The sequence below is a fragment of the Oncorhynchus kisutch genome, unplaced genomic scaffold (assembly GCF_002021735.2).
Source record: "Oncorhynchus kisutch isolate 150728-3 unplaced genomic scaffold, Okis_V2 scaffold3385, whole genome shotgun sequence".
NCBI lineage: Eukaryota > Metazoa > Chordata > Actinopteri > Salmoniformes > Salmonidae > Oncorhynchus > Oncorhynchus kisutch.
Genome location: NW_022265330.1, coordinates 457,329 through 473,571, shown reverse-complemented (window position 1 = coordinate 473,571; position 16,243 = coordinate 457,329). Strand labels below are relative to the sequence as shown.

The following is a 16,243-nucleotide window of genomic DNA, read 5'->3' as shown; positions in this document are numbered from 1 at the left end:
GTGTGTGTCCTACGCTCCCCAGTCCGTGTTGTGTGTGTCCTACGCTCCCCAGTCCGTGTTGTGTGTGTCCTACGCTCCCCAGTGCGTGTCCTACGCTCCCCAGTGCGTGGTGCGTGTTGCGTGTCCTACGCTCCCCAGTGCGTGTCCTACGCTCCCCAGTGCGTGTCCTACGCTCCCCAGTGCGTGTCCTACGCTCCCCAGTGCGTGTCCTACGCTCCCCAGTGCGTGTCCTACGCTCCCCAGTGCGTGTCCTACGCTCCCCAGTGTGTGTCCTACGCTCCCCAGCGTGTGTTGTGTGTGTCCTACGCTCCCCAGTGTGTGTCCTTCGCTGCCCAGTGTGTGTCCTACGCTCCCCAGTGTGTGTCCTATGCTCCCCAGTGTGTGTTGTGTGTCCTTCGCTCCCCAGTGTGTGTTCCAAGCTCCCCAGTGTGTGTTGTGTGTGTCCTACCCTCCCCAGTGTGTGTCCTACGCTCCCCAGTGTGTCCTACGCTCCCCAGTGTGTGTTGTGTGTGTCCTACGCTCCCCAGTGTGTGTCCTACGCTCCCAGCATGTGTTGTGTCCTACGCTCCCCAGTATGTGTTGTGTCCTACGCTCCCCAGTGTGTGTCCTACGCTCCCCAGTGTGTGTCCTACGCTCCCCAGTGTGTGTCCTACGCTCCCCAGTGTGTGTCCTACGCTCCCCAGTGTGTGTCCTACGCTCCCCAGTGTGTGTCCTACGCTCCCCAGTGTGTGTCCTACGCTCCCCAGTGTGTGTTGTGTGTGTCCTTCGCTCCCCAGTGTGTGTTGTGTGTGTCCTTCGCTCCCCAGTGTGTGTTGTGTGTGTCCTTCGCTCCCCAGTGTGTGTTGTGTGTGTCCTACACTCCCCAGTGTGTGTTGTGTGTGTCCTTCGCTCCCCAGTGTGTGTTGTGTGTGTCCTTCGCTCCCCAGTGTGTGTCTCACCCGTTCTTTGTAGTAGAATGATGATATGGAGACATGGTCCTTGTCCGTGTGGGTGGGGCTGCCACTGTACAGCCTCAGAGAGCTCTGAGACTCACTACGCATCTTCATAGGAGTCAGGACCCCACTGTGGTACGCAGACAGGGCCGACAGGGACCTGGGGGACACACAGAGACAGGTTAACAAGGACCCCACTGTGGTAAGGAGACAGGGCCGACAGGGACCTGGGGACCCACAGAGGCAGGTTAACAAGGACCCCACTGTGGTACGCAGACAGGGCCGACAGGGACCTGGGGACCCACAGAGGCAGGTTAACAAGGACCCCACTGTGGTACGGAGACAGGACCGACAGGGACCCACAGAGGCAGGTTAACAAGGACCCCATTGTGGTACGGAGACAGGGACCTGGGGACACACAGAGGCAGGTTAACAAGGACCCCACTGTGGTACGGAGACAGGGACCTGGGGACACACAGAGGCAGGTTAACAAGGACCCCACTGTGGTACGCAGACAGGGCCGACAGGGACCTGGGGGACACACAGAGGATGGTTAACAAGGACCCCACTGTGGTACGGAGACAGGGACCTGGGGACACACAGATAACAGGTTAATGAGTGCAGCAGTATAAAATGTACCTGGGTGTGGGTTCAGTGGGTGGTACCGAGCGATGCATAGTGATGGGTCTTGTGAAGTACACCAAGCAGCCGGTGCCACAGAAGCGAGCCCCGGAGGTACGAGGGAAGGGGATGTTGGCATCCTGGTAGGAGCCGTAGGTGTTGGTGACCCGGGGGAAGGCTGGCAGAGCAGGGGTCACGGGGTTAGACAGGACGTACGGGTTGGCAGCACTACCATCCTCCTGGGTCTATGGAGCGAGAACAGAGAATACATACTGTTATGGGACAGCCCCTCGTATCCTGCTGGAACAGCCCCTCGTATCCCACTGGGACAGCCCCTCGTGTCGGCCCCTTGTATCCTACTGGGACAGCCCCTTGTATCCTGCTGGAACAGCCCCTTGTGTCACGCTGGGACAGCCCCTCGTATCAGCCCCTTGTATCCTACTGGGACAGCCCCTCGTATCAGCCCCTTGTATCCTACTGGGACAGCCCCTCGTATCAGCCCCTTGTATCCTACTGAGACAGCCCCTCGTATACCGCTAGGACAGCCCCTCGTATCCTGCTGGGACAGCCCCTCGTATCCTGCTGGGACAGCCCCTCGTATCCTTAGTTCCTTTTGTATGTTTCTATTTTAGGTAGGTCAGGGCGTGAGTTGGGGTGGTCAGGGCGTGAGCTGGGGTGGTCAGGGCGTGAGTTGGGGTGGGCAGGGCGTGAGTTGGGGTGGGCAGGGCGTGAGCTGGGGTGGGCAGGGCGTGAGTTGGGGTGGTCAGGGCGTGAGTTGGGGTGGTCAGGGCGTGAGTTGGGGTGGGCAGGGCGTGAGTTGGGGTGGGCAGGGCGTGAGTTGGGGTGGGCAGGGCGTGAGTTGGGGTGGGCAGGGCGTGAGCTGGGGTGGGCAGGGCGTGAGTTGGGGTGGTCAGGGCGTGAGCTGGGGTAGGTCAGGGCGTGAGCTGGGGTAGGTCAGGGCGTGAGTTGGGGTGGTCAGGGGCGTGAGTTGGGGTGGTCAGGGCGTGAGCTGGGGTGGTCAGGGCGTGAGTTGGGGTGGTCAGGGCGTGAGCTGGGGTGGTCAGGGCGTGAGCTGGGGTGGTCAGGGCGTGAGCTGGGGTGGTCAGGGCGTGAGTTGGGGTGGTCAGGGCGTGAGTTGGGATGGTCAGGGCGTGAGTTGGGGTGGTCAGGGCGTGAGTTGGGGTGGGTATTTGATGTGTTTGTTCTATGTTTGGTATTTCTACGTGTTTGGCCTGGTATGGTTCCCAATCAGAGGCAGCTGTCAATCGTTGTCTCTGATTGAGAACCATACTTAGGTAGCCTGTTTTCCCACTCTTGTTTGTGGGTGTTTGTTTTCTGTTTTGTGTATGTCACCTTGCAGAACTGTTTCGATTCTTCCATTCACTTCGTTATTTAGTTTTGTGTGTTCAGTTAATAAATTAACATGGACACTTACAACGCTGCGCATTGGTCCCATATTTCATACTCGTCGTCAGACGACGAAGAGATCCGTTACACTTACAGGCTGTCTCGTCGTTGTCGGTCATCAGGCCTACCACTGTTATGTCGTCTGCAAACTTAATGATGGTGTTGGAGTCGTGCCTGACCATGTAGTTGTGGGTGAACAGGGAGTACAGGAGGGGACTGAGCACGCACCCCTGGGGAGCTCCAGTGTTGAGGATCAGCGTGGCGGATGTGTTGCTGCCTACCCTCACCACCTGGGAGGCGGCCCGTCAGGAAGTCTAGGATCCAGTTGCAGAGGGATGTGTTTAGTCCCAGGTTCCTTAGCTTTGACGGTACTGTGTTGTTGAACGCTGAGCTGTATTCTCACATAGGTGTTCCTTCTGTCCAGGTGGGAAAGGGCAGTGTGGAGTGCAATAGAGATTGAGTCATCTATATGCAAATTGGAGTGGGCTAGGGTTTCTGGGATAATGGGGTTGATGTGAGCCATGACCAGCCTTTCAAAGCACTTCATGGCTACGGACGTGAGTGTTACGGGTCTGTAGTCATTTAGGCAGGTTGCCTTTGTGTTCTTGGGCACAGGGACTATGCTGGTCTGCTTGAAACATGTTGGTATTACAGACTCAGTCAGGGAGAGGTTGAAAATGTTAGTGAAGACACCTGCCAGTTGGTCAGCACATGCTCGGAGCACACGTCCTGGTAATCAGTCTGGCCCCGCAGCCTTGTGAATGTTGACCTGTTTAAAGGTTTTACTCACATCGGCTACGGAGAGCGTGATCACACAGTCATCCGGAACAACTGATGCTCTCATGCATGTTTCAGTGTTGTTGCCTGCCTCGAAGCGAGCATAGAAGTAATTTAGCTCGTCTGGTAGGCTCGTGTCACTGGGCAGCGCGCGGCTCTGCTTCCCTTTATAGTCTGTAATAGTTTGCCCTGCCACATAAGACGAGCGTCGGAGCCGGTGTAGTAAAGAAATAAAAGCTGAAATAAATCATTCTCTCTACTATTATTCTGACATTTCACATTCTTAAAATAAAGTGGTGATCCTAACTGACCTAAAACAAAGACTTTTTTACTCGGATTAAATGTCAGGAATTGTGAAAAACTGAGTTTAAATGTATTTGGCTAAGGAGTATGTAAACTTCCGACTTCTCTGTGCCACATGGCATTTCTTCTTAGAGGGAACATTGTCCACGAGTGTCATTGGGTCCAAGAACTTTGAAATGTTGGACCGGTTCTTGATGTAATGTGATTGGTGGATTAAACATTTTAAAAAGTATTTCAAATGTATGCGTCTCACCATGTAAGACTCTAGACAGGACACCAGCTGTCTAACACAGGGCTCCAGACAGTTCTGATTCCTCTTGACCTTCTGCAGTGACGTGTCTGTCAGGATCTACACAGAGGAGATACTGTGAGGAGAGGGAGACAGACACACACGATACAGTCACACACACGGTTACCTTCTGTATCTTGGTCCTCATGGCTGTGGGGATGGTGGTAGGGGACACACACAGTTACCTTCTGTATCTTGGTCCTCATGGCTGTGGGGATGGTGGTAGGGGACACACACACACACAGTTACCTTCTGGATCTTGGTCCTCATGGCTGTGGGGATGGTGGTAGGGGACACACACACACACACAGTTACCTTCTGGATCTTGGTCCTCATGGCTGTGGGGATGGTGGTAGGGGACACACACACACACACACACAGTTACCTTCTGGATCTTGGTCCTCATGGCTGTGGGGATGGTGGTAGGGGACACACACACACACACAGTTACCTTCTGGATCTTGGTCCTCATGGCTGTGGGGATGGTGGTAGGACACACACACACACACACAGTTACCTTCTGGATCTTGGTCCTCATGGCTGTGGGGATGGTGGTAGGACACACACACACACACACACACACACACAGTTACCTTCTGGATCTTGGTCCTCATGGCTGTGGGGATGGTGGTAGGGGACACACACACACACACACAGTTACCTTCTATATCTTGGTCCTCATGGCTGTGGGGATGGTGGTAGGGGACACACACACACACACACACAGTTACCTTCTGGATCTTGGTCCTCATGGCTGTGGGGATGGTGGTAGGGGACACACACACACACACACACAGTTACCTTCTGGATCTTGGTCCTCATGGCTGTGGGGATGGTGGTAGGGGACACACACACACACACACACAGTTACCTTCTGGATCTTGGTCCTCATGGCTGTGGGGATGGTGGTAGGACACACACACACACACACACACACAGTTACCTTCTGGATCTTGGTCCTCATGGCTGTGGGGATGGTGGTAGGGGACACACACACACACACACACAGTTACCTTCTGGATCTTGGTCCTCATGGCTGTGGGGATGGTGGTAGGACACACACACACACACACACAGTTACCTTCTGGATCTTGGTCCTCATGGCTGTGGGGATGGTGGTAGGACACACACACACACACACAGTTACCTTCTATATCTTGGTCCTCATGGCTGTGGGGATGGTGGTAGGGGACACACACACACACACAGTTACCTTCTATATCTTGGTCCTCATGGCTGTGGGGATGGTGGTAGGGGACACACACACACACACACACACACACAGTTACCTTCTGTATCTTGGTCCTCATGGCTGTGGGGATGGTGGTAGGGGACACACACACACACACACAGTTACCTTCTGGATCTTGGTCCTCATGGCTGTGGGGATGGTGGTAGGGGACACACACACACACACACACAGTTACCTTCTGGATCTTGGTCCTCATGGCTGTGGGGATGGTGGTAGGGGGACACACACACACACACACAGTTACCTTCTGGATCTTGGTCCTCATGGCTGTGGGGATGGTGGTAGGGGACACACACACACACACACACACACACACACAGTTACCTTCTGGATCTTGGTCCTCTTGGCTGTGGGGATGGTGGTAGGACACACACACACACACACACACACAGTTACCTTCTGGATCTTGGTCCTCATGGCTGTGGGGATGGTGGTAGGGGACACACACACACACACAGTTACCTTCTATATCTTGGTCCTCATGGCTGTGGGGATGGTGGTAGGGGACACACACACACACAGTTACCTTCTGTATCTTGGTCCTCATGGCTGTGGGGATGGTGGTAGGGGACACACACACACACACACACACACACAGTTACCTTCTGTATCTTGGTCCTCATGGCTGTGGGGATGGTGGTAGGGGACACACACACACACAGTTACCTTCTGTATCTTGGTCCTCATGGCTGTGGGGATGGTGGTAGGGGACACACACACACACACACAGTTACCTTCTGTATCTTGGTCCTCATGGCTGTGGGGATGGTGGTAGGGGACACACACACACACACACAGTTACCTTCTGGATCTTGGTCCTCATGGCTGTGGGGATGGTGGTAGGGGAGATGAACTGGAAGGATGGAGCAGCGTTGTTGGGGTAGTGGGATGGGAACTTCACCACCAGGTGGACCTGGTTGGTCCCGAACACGGCTGACACCACACAGCTACGGTTCACCGCATCCATCTGGAGGCCCGAACAATCACACCACAGAACCACATTGGTACGATGTAGAACAATCACACCACAGAACCACATTGGTTCTACGTAGAACAATCACACCACAGAACCGCATTGGTACTACGTAGAACAATCGCACCACAGAACCGCATTGGTTCTACGTAGAACAATCGCACCACAGAACCGCATTGGTTCTACGTAGAACAATCACACCACAGAACCGCATTGGTTCTACGTAGAACAATCACACCACAGAACCACATTGGTACGATGTAGAACAATCACACCACAGAACCACATTGGTACTACGTAGAACAATCACACCACATAACCACATTGGTACGATGTAGAACAATCACACCACAGAACCACATTGGTACTACGTAGAACAATCACACCGCAGAACCGCATTGGTTCTACGTAGAACAATCACACCACAGAACCGCATTGGTTCTACGTAGAACAATCACACCACAGAACCGCATTGGTTCTACGTAGAACAATCACACCACAGAACCGCATTGGTTCTACGTAGAACAATCACACCGCAGAACCGCATTGGTTCTACGTAGAACAATCACACCACAGAACCGCATTGGTTCTACGTAGAACAATCACACCACAGAACCGCATTGGTTCTACGTAGAACAATCACACCACAGAACCGCATTGGTTCGATGTCGAACAAAGACATATGGGAAGCAGGAAACATGTCGGGACACAAAGTGACACTGTGTTCTGGAGACGTCATTCTGTTGAACAGACCACCATAATGAAGGGAGATGTAGTTCTATAGAACAGACCTCCATAATAAAGGGAGATGTAGTTCTATAGAACAGACCACCATAATAAAGGGAGATGTAGTTCTATTGAACAGACCGCCATAATAAAGGGAGATGTAGTTCTATAGAACAGACCACCATAATAAAGGGAGATGTAGTTCTATAGAACAGACCATAATAAAGGGAGATGTAGTTCTATTGAACAGACCACCATAATAAAGGGAGATGTAGTTCTATAGAACAGACCACCATAATAAAGGGAGATGTAGTTCTATTGAACAGACCGCCATAATAAAGGGAGATGTAGTTCTATAGAACAGACCACCATAATAAAGGGAGATGTAGTTCTATAGAACAGACCACCATAATAAAGGGAGATGTAGTTCTATAGAACAGACCACCATAATAAAGGGAGATGTAGTTCTATAGAACAGACCTCCATAATAAAGGGAGATGTAGTTCTATAGAACAGACCACCATAATAAAGGGAGATGTAGTTCTATTGAACAGACCACCATAATAAAGGGAGATGTAGTTCTATAGAACAGACCACCATAATAAAGGGAGATGTAGTTCTGTTGAACAGACCACCATAATAAAGGGAGATGTAGTTCTATAGAACAGACCACCATAATAAAGGGAGATGTAGTTCTATAGAACAGACCACCATAATAAAGGGAGATGTAGTTCTATAGAACAGACCACCATAATAAAGGGAGATGTAGTTCTATAGAACAGACCACCATAATAAAGGGAGATGTAGTTCTATAGAACAGACCACCATAATAAAGGGAGATGTAGTTCTATAGAACAGACCACCATAATAAAGGGAGATGTAGTTCTATAGAACAGACCACCATAATAAAGGGAGATGTAGTTCTATAGAACAGACCACCATAATAAAGGGAGATGTAGTTCTATTGACCAGACCATAATAAAGGGAGATGTAGTTCTATTGACCAGACCATAATAAAGGGAGATGTAGTTCTATTGACCAGACCATAATAAAGCCATTCTAACGGTATGAAGGGTGCAGGGGTCCGTCTAGCTACACTGTCATAAAGCCTACATAACAACGTCATTAGATATCGTTAGACTGACACAGCAGATGTCATTAGGAGTCATAACCCGCTTTAAATAATTGACATAGCATATGTCATTATGAGTTATAAATTGTCATACGGGGAGTGACATAGCATCATCAGGAGTTACAAGCAGTCATAAGACTATCATAGGAGACGTCATCAGGAGTTACAAGCAGTCATAAGACTATCATAGGAGACGTCATTAGGAGTTATAAGCTCACCTCCACGTTGACGTTCCTGATCTGCAGGTTGACCAGAGAGAACTCCTGTTGCAGTGTCTGGGGCAGAGCAGAAGAGTCATGTCTACCACCGGAGGTCAGAGCACCAGCCTGGTCTGTGAGTGAGTGAGAGAGAGAGAGAGAGAGAGATGGTGTGAGAGAGAGAGAGAGAGAGAGATGGTGTGAGAGAGAGAGAGAGAGATGGTGTGAGAGAGAGAGATGGTGTGAGAGAGAGAGAGAGATGGTGTGAGAGAGAGAGAGATGGTGTGAGAGAGAGAGAGAGATGGTGTGAGAGAGAGAGAGAGAGATGGTGTGAGAGAGAGAGATGGTGTGTGAGAGAGAGAGATGGTGTGAGAGAGAGAGAGATGGTGTGTGAGAGAGAGAGATGGTGTGTGAGAGGAGAGAGATGGAGAGAGAGATGGTGTGTGAGAGAGAGAGATGGTGTGTGAGAGAGAGAGAGAGAGATGGTGTGTGAGAGAGAGAGAGAGAGAGATGGTGTGTGAGAGAGAGAGAGAGAGAGAGAGATGGTGTGTGAGAGAGAGAGAGAGATGGTGTGTGAGAGAGAGAGAGAGAGAGAGATGGTGTGTGAGAGAGAGAGAGAGATGGTGTGAGAGGGAGAGAGAGAGAGAGAGAGATGGTGTGAGAGAGAGAGATGGTGGTGAGAGAGAGAGATGGTGTGAGAGAGAGAGAGAGAGAGAGAGAGAGATGGTGTGTGAGAGAGAGAGAGAGATGGTGTGTGAGAGAGAGAGAGATGGTGTGTGAGAGAGAGAGATGGTGTGTGAGAGAGAGAGATGGTGTGTGAGAGAGAGAGAGAATGGTGTGTGAGAGAGAGAGAGATGGTGTGTGAGAGAGAGAGAGATGGTGTGTGAGAGAGAGAGAGAGAGAAAAGAGAAAGAGAGAAAGAGAGAGAGACAACACTCACTCCTCTGTTCTACTGTAGTCAGGTCTATACATTCCTCTGTAGTCAGGTCTATACATTCCTCTGTTCTACTGTAGTCAGGTCTATACATTCCTCTGTTCTACTGTAGTCAGGTCTATACATTCCTCTGTTCTACTGTAGTCAGGTCTATACATTCCTCTGTTCTACTGTAGTCGGGTCTATACATTCCTCTGTTCTACTGTAGTCAGGTCTATACATTCCTCTGTTCTACTGTAGTCAGGTCTATACATTCCTCTGTTCTACTGTAGTCAGGTCTATACATTCCTCTGTTCTACTGTAGTCAGGTCTATACATTCCTCTGTTCTACTGTAGTCAGGTCTATACATTCCTCTGTTCTACTGTAGTCGGGTCTATACATTCCTCTGTTCTACTGTAGTCAGGTCTATACATTCCTCTGTTCTACTGTAGTCAGGTCTATACATTCCTCTGTTCTACTGTAGTCAGGTCTATACATTCCTCTGTTCTACTGTAGTCAGGTCTATACATTCCTCTGTTCTACTGTAGACAGGTCTATACATTCCTCTGTTCTACTGTAGTCAGGTCTATACATTCCTCTGTTCTACTGTAGTCAGGTCTATACATTCCTCTGTTCTACTGTAGTCAGGTCTATACATTCCTCTGTTCTACTGTAGTCAGGTCTATACATTCCTCTGTTCTACTGTAGTCAGGTCTATACATTCCTCTGTTCTACTGTAGTCAGGTCTATACATTCCTCTGTTCTACTGTAGTCGGGTCTATACATTCCTCTGTTCTACTGTAGTCAGGTCTATACATTCCTCTGTTCTACTGTAGTCAGGTCTATACATTCCTCTGTTCTACTGTAGTCAGGTCTATACATTCCTCTGTTCTACTGTAGTCAGGTCTATACATTCCTCTGTTCTACTGTAGTCAGCTCTATACATTCCTCTGTTCTACTGTAGTCAGAAAAATCATTTTGAACGGTCATCCAACTCGGGAACTCTGGCCTCTTTCTCGACCCCCGACTTTCCGACCTGAAGGGCAGCGCTGTCATAATTTAACCTCACATTTTTCCAGGTTCCCCAGTTGTCTTGAAAGCACCATTAGGTTTAGCTAGCTAGCATGTCTAAACCAAAGACCACTTCGCCAGATGATCACATGACCCATCAAGTTAGCCAGGCGTGTCTGGGGGTTGATTACGGCCATGCCGCCCCTCACCCTGCAGGTGTTCGGCTGGCAGACCACAGCTGTGTATGGTGGGTTCAGGGTCCTGAGAGGGAAGGCTCTTCTCTGACTCGGTAGTTAGGCTGATCCCCTCTATCAGATCCTCTACCAGGTCGTTGGCACACAGCTACACAGAGAAACACAGGGAGAACATACATTTAATAGGGTATAGAGTCCCAAATGACACCCAGTTCCTAAATACCACTTCTGACCAGGGACCCATAGAGATTTGAAGAGAATATTGGATTTGACAGATTCCACACCTTCTGTAGCTGTGGATCCAGCCTCCATATTCTCAGAGTCTGGTCTCTGGACAAAGTCACCATCTGGTACTCCTTAGAAGCTAGTAGGAGACAACAAGACAGTGGAATCAGAGGACTGAACTCTATGGAGAATGAGACAACGAGACAGGAGAATCAGAGGACTGAACTCTATGGAGAATGAGACAACGAGACAGGAGAATCAGAGGACTGAACTCTATGGAGAATGAGACAACGAGACAGGAGAATCAGAGGACTGAACTCTATGGAGAATGAGACAACGAGACAGGAGAATCAGAGGACTGAACTCTATAGACAATGAGACAACAAGACAGGAGAATCAGAGGACTGAACTCTATAGAGAATGAGACAACGAGAATCAGAGGACTGAACTCTATAGAGAATGAGACAACGAGACAGGAGAATCAGAGGACTGAACTCTATGGAGAATGAGACAACTAGACAGGAGAATCAGGACTGAACTCTACCCAGCCATCCAGGCCGATAGAGTTATATTACCCAACCACCCAGGCTGGTAGAGGTATATTACCCAGGCTGGTAGAGGTATATTACCCAGGCTGGTAGAGGTATATTACCCAGGCTGGTAGAGGTATATTACCCAGGCTGGTAGAGGTATATTACCCAGGCTGGTAGAGGTATATTACCCAGGCTGGTAGAGGTATATTACCCAACCACCCAGGCTGGTAGAGGTATTTTACCCAGGCTGGTAGAGTTATATTACCCAGGCTGGTAGAGTTATATTACCCAGGCTGGTAGAGGTATATTACCCAGGCTGGTAGAGGTATATTACCCAGGCTGGTAGAGTTATATTACCCAGGCTGGTAGAGTTATATTACCCAGGCTGGTAGAGGTATATTACCCAACCACCCAGGCTGGTAGAGGTATTTTACCCAGGCTGGTAGAGGTATATTACCCAGGCTGGTAGAGGTATATTACCCAGGCTGGTAGAGGTATATTACCCAGGCTGGTAGAGGTATATTACCCAGGCTGGTAGAGGTATATTACCCAGGCTGGTAGAGGTATATTACCCAGGCTGGTAGAGGTATATTACCCAGGCTGGTAGAGGTATATTACCCAACCACCCAGGCTGGTAGAGTTATATTACCCAGTAGGAGGTATATTATCCAGGCTGGTAGAGGTATATTACCCAGGCTGGTAGACGTATATTACCCAGGCTGGTAGAGGTATATTACCCAGCCACCCAGGCTGGTAGAGGTATAATACCCAGGCTGGTAGAGGTATATTACCCAGCCACCCAGGCTGGTAGAGGTATATTACCCAGGCTGGTAGAGGTATATTACCCAGGCTGGTAGAGTTATATTCCCCAGGCTGGTAGAGTTATATTCCCCAGGCTGGTAGAGTTATATTCCCCAGGCTGGTAGAGTTATATTCCCCAGGCTGGTAGAGTTATATTCCCCAGGCTGGTAGAGGTATATTACCCAGGCTGGTAGAGGTATATTACCCAGCCACCCAGGCTGGTAGAGGTATAATACCCAGGCTGGTAGAGGTATAATACCCAGGCTGGTAGAGGTATATTACCCAGCCACCCAGGCTGGTAGAGGTATAATACCCAGGCTGGTAGAGGTATATTACCCAGCCAACCAGGCTGGTAGAGGTATATTACCCAGCCACCCAGGCTGGTAGAGGTATATTACCCAGCCACCCAGGCTGATAGAGGTATATTACCCAGCCACCCAGGCTGATAGAGTTATAATACCCAGGCTGGTAGAGGTATATTACCCAGCCACCCAGGCTGGTAGAGGTATATTACCCAGGCTGGTAGAGGTATATTACCCAGCCACTCAGACTGGTAGAGGTATAGTACCCAGCCACTCAGACTGGTAGAGGTATATTACCCAGCCACTCAGACTGGTAGAGGTATAGTACCCAGCCACTCAGACTGGTAGAGGTATAATACCCAGGCTGGTAGAGGTATAGTACCCAGCCACCCAGGCTGGTAGAGGCCTCCTTTACCTTCTTTCTGCGGACGCCACTGGAACTCTAGCACCACGTCATCGTGTCCCACGAAGGCGTGGACGGGGCTGTTGAGGTCCAGAGCGCTCCAAAGCAACAAGCTGTTCTCACGTCTCAGCTGGGGAACCATCACTGTCACCAGGCCATTGGAGAAAGGCTACACACACACACACACACACACACACACACACGGTTACAGACAGAGATATATCCCTACCACTCAGACAGATATCCACTCTTCACATGAGGATATCTGGTGAAGGGAAGGGTCAACTCACAGTATATCTGGCCTTCCACACAGGAACCTGACAGGACAGGATGTTCAGATACTTCCTGGGCTGTCTGTAGTCCCAGAACTGCACGGAGAGATTGGAGGACGGCACAGTAAGTACAACGGGAGAATCATAGCAAAAAGCTATGTGAATATCCTTCATACCGTAAAACTTCAATTAAAAGCCCAGGCGTTGATTTGCTTAAATCAGGAAACAACAGGCGCTTTTTAGAGACAGGCTTATATTTGAGCTAGGCCTCTATTTCCTTAATGCGCACAGCTTTAGCTCATTTGCATAGTTCATTGTTTAATTCAAAGCATTTTAATCCTCGTCTTCATTTCCTGTAGTAATGTGTTATCATTTACACAGTGTAACCAGGTTTCCATCCAACCATTTTATACCAGTAAAAAAGTACAAAAACTGAATGGCGTGATGGAAACAAGGTTAATTTGGCGTTAAACTTTCCAAATGTCGACAAACCTGAATACACTAGACAAGGTGGGATCTATTATACCTGAATACACTAGACAAGGTGGGATCTATTATACCTGAATACACTAGACAAGGTGGGATCTATTATACCTGAATACACTAGACAAGGTGGTATCTATTATACCTGAATATGAGGTGGGATCTATTATACCTGAATACACTAGACAAGGTGGTATCTATTATACCAGAATACACTAGACAAGGTGGGATCTATTATACCAGAATACACTAGACAAGGTGGGATCTGTTATACCTGAATACACTAGACAAGGTGGGATCTATTATACCTGAATACGAGGTGGGATCTATTAAACCTGAATACACTAGACAAGGTGGGATCTATTATACCTGAATACACTAGACAAGGTGGTATCTATTATACCAGAATACACTAGACAAGGTGGGATCTATTATACCAGAATACACTAGACAAGGTGGGATCTGTTATACCTGAATACACTAGACAAGGTGGGATCTATTATACCTGAATACGAGGTGGGATCTATTATACCTGAATACACTAGACAAGGTGGGATCTATTAAACCTGAATACACTAGACAAGGTGGTATCTATTATACCAGAATACACTAGACAAGGTGGGATCTATTATACCAGAATACACTAGACAAGGTGGGATCTGTTATACCTGAATACACTAGACAAGGTGGGATCTATTATACCTGAATACGAGGTGGGATCTATTATACCTGAATACACTAGACAAGGTGGGATCTATTATACCTGAATACGAGGTGGTATCTATTATACCTGAATACACTAGACAAGGTGGTATCTATTATACCTGAATACACTAGACAAGGTGGGATCTATTATACCTGAATACACTAGACAAGGTGGGATCTGTTATACCTGAATACACTAGACAAGGTGGGATCTATTATACCTGAATACACTAGACAAGGTGGTATCTATTATACCAGAATACACTAGACAAGGTGGGATCTATTATACCAGAATACACTAGACAAGGTGGGATCTGTTATACCTGAATACACTAGACAAGGTGGGATCTATTATACCTGAATACGAGGTGGGATCTATTATACCTGAATACACTAGACAAGGTGGGATCTATTATACCTGAATACGAGGTGGTATCTATTATACCTGAATACACTAGACAAGGTGGTATCTATTATACCTGAATACACTAGACAAGGTGGGATCTATTATACCTGAATACACTAGACAAGGTGGGATCTGTTATACCTGAATACACTAGACAAGGTGGGATCTATTATACCTGAATACACTAGACAAGGTGGGATCTATTATACCTGAATACACTAGACAAGGTGGGATCTATTATACCTGAATACACTAGACAAGGTGGGATCTATTATACCTGAATACGAGGTGGGATCTATTATACCTGAATACACTAGACAAGGTGGTATCTATTATACCTGAATACACTAGACAAGGTGGGATCTATTATACCTGAATACACTAGACAAGGTGGGATCTATTATACCTGAATACGCTAGACAAGGTGGGATCTATTATACCTGAATACACTAGACAAGGTGGGATCTATTATACCTGAATATGAGGTGGGATCTATTATACCTGAATACACTAGACAAGGTGGGATCTATTATACCTGAATACACTAGACAAGGTGGGATCTATTATACCTGAATACGCTAGACAAGGTGGGATCTATTATACCTGAATACACTAGACAAGGTGGGATCTATTATACCTGAATACACTAGACAAGGTGGGATCTATTATACCTGAATACACTAGACAAGGTGGGATCTATTAAACCTGAATACACTAGACAAGGTGGGATCTATTATACCTGAATACACTAGACAAGGTGGGATCTATTTTACCTGAATACACTAGACAAGGTGGGATCTATTATACCAGAATACACTAGACAAGGTGGGATCTATTATACCCTGAATACACTAGACAAGGTGGGATCTATTAAACCTGAATACACTAGACAAGGTGGGATCTATTAAACCTGAATACACTAGACAAGGTGGGATCTATTAAACCTGAATACACTAGACAAGGTGGGATCTATTATACCTGAATACGCTAGACAAGGTGGGATCTATTATACCTGAATACACTAGACAAGGTGGGATCTATTAAACCTGAATACACTAGACAAGGTGGGATCTATTAAACCTGAATACACTAGACAAGGTGGGATCTATTATACCTGAATACACTAGACAAGGTGGGATCTATTAAACCTGAATACACTAGACAAGGTGGGATCTATTATACCTGAATACACTAGACAAGGTGGGATCTATTAAACCTGAATACACTAGACAAGGTGGTATCTAAAACTAGCTTGTGTCACGTTTCTTTTGTCTTAGCATGCCTTAGCAATTTTTTTTTTTTTTCCCTAATAGAATAATTTTTATCCTCTTTGACTGTGCATTTTCTGCAGTTCTTACTTCCGCCACTAGGGGTATTCCTGGGGG

General features: G+C 48.1%; 1 protein-coding gene across 2 annotated transcripts in view; it reads right to left on the bottom strand.

Annotated features, from left to right (window-relative positions):
• LOC109886711 (GATOR complex protein WDR59-like) overlaps window positions 1-16,243 on the bottom strand; it is a 62,842-nt gene that overhangs the window by 22,821 nt on the left and 23,778 nt on the right. For both annotated transcript variants that reach the window (XM_031820442.1, XM_031820443.1), the window contains exons 10-18: window positions 13,283-13,360; window positions 13,005-13,161; window positions 11,013-11,092; window positions 10,744-10,876; window positions 8,631-8,743; window positions 6,384-6,548; window positions 4,294-4,389; window positions 1,572-1,798; window positions 939-1,092 (exon numbers count right to left, since the gene is read on the bottom strand). In XM_031820442.1, the coding sequence (XP_031676302.1) occupies window positions 939-1,092; window positions 1,572-1,798; window positions 4,294-4,389; window positions 6,384-6,548; window positions 8,631-8,743; window positions 10,744-10,876; window positions 11,013-11,092; window positions 13,005-13,161; window positions 13,283-13,360 (1,203 nt within the window). The remainder of the gene's footprint in view (window positions 1-938; window positions 1,093-1,571; window positions 1,799-4,293; window positions 4,390-6,383; window positions 6,549-8,630; window positions 8,744-10,743; window positions 10,877-11,012; window positions 11,093-13,004; window positions 13,162-13,282; window positions 13,361-16,243) is intronic.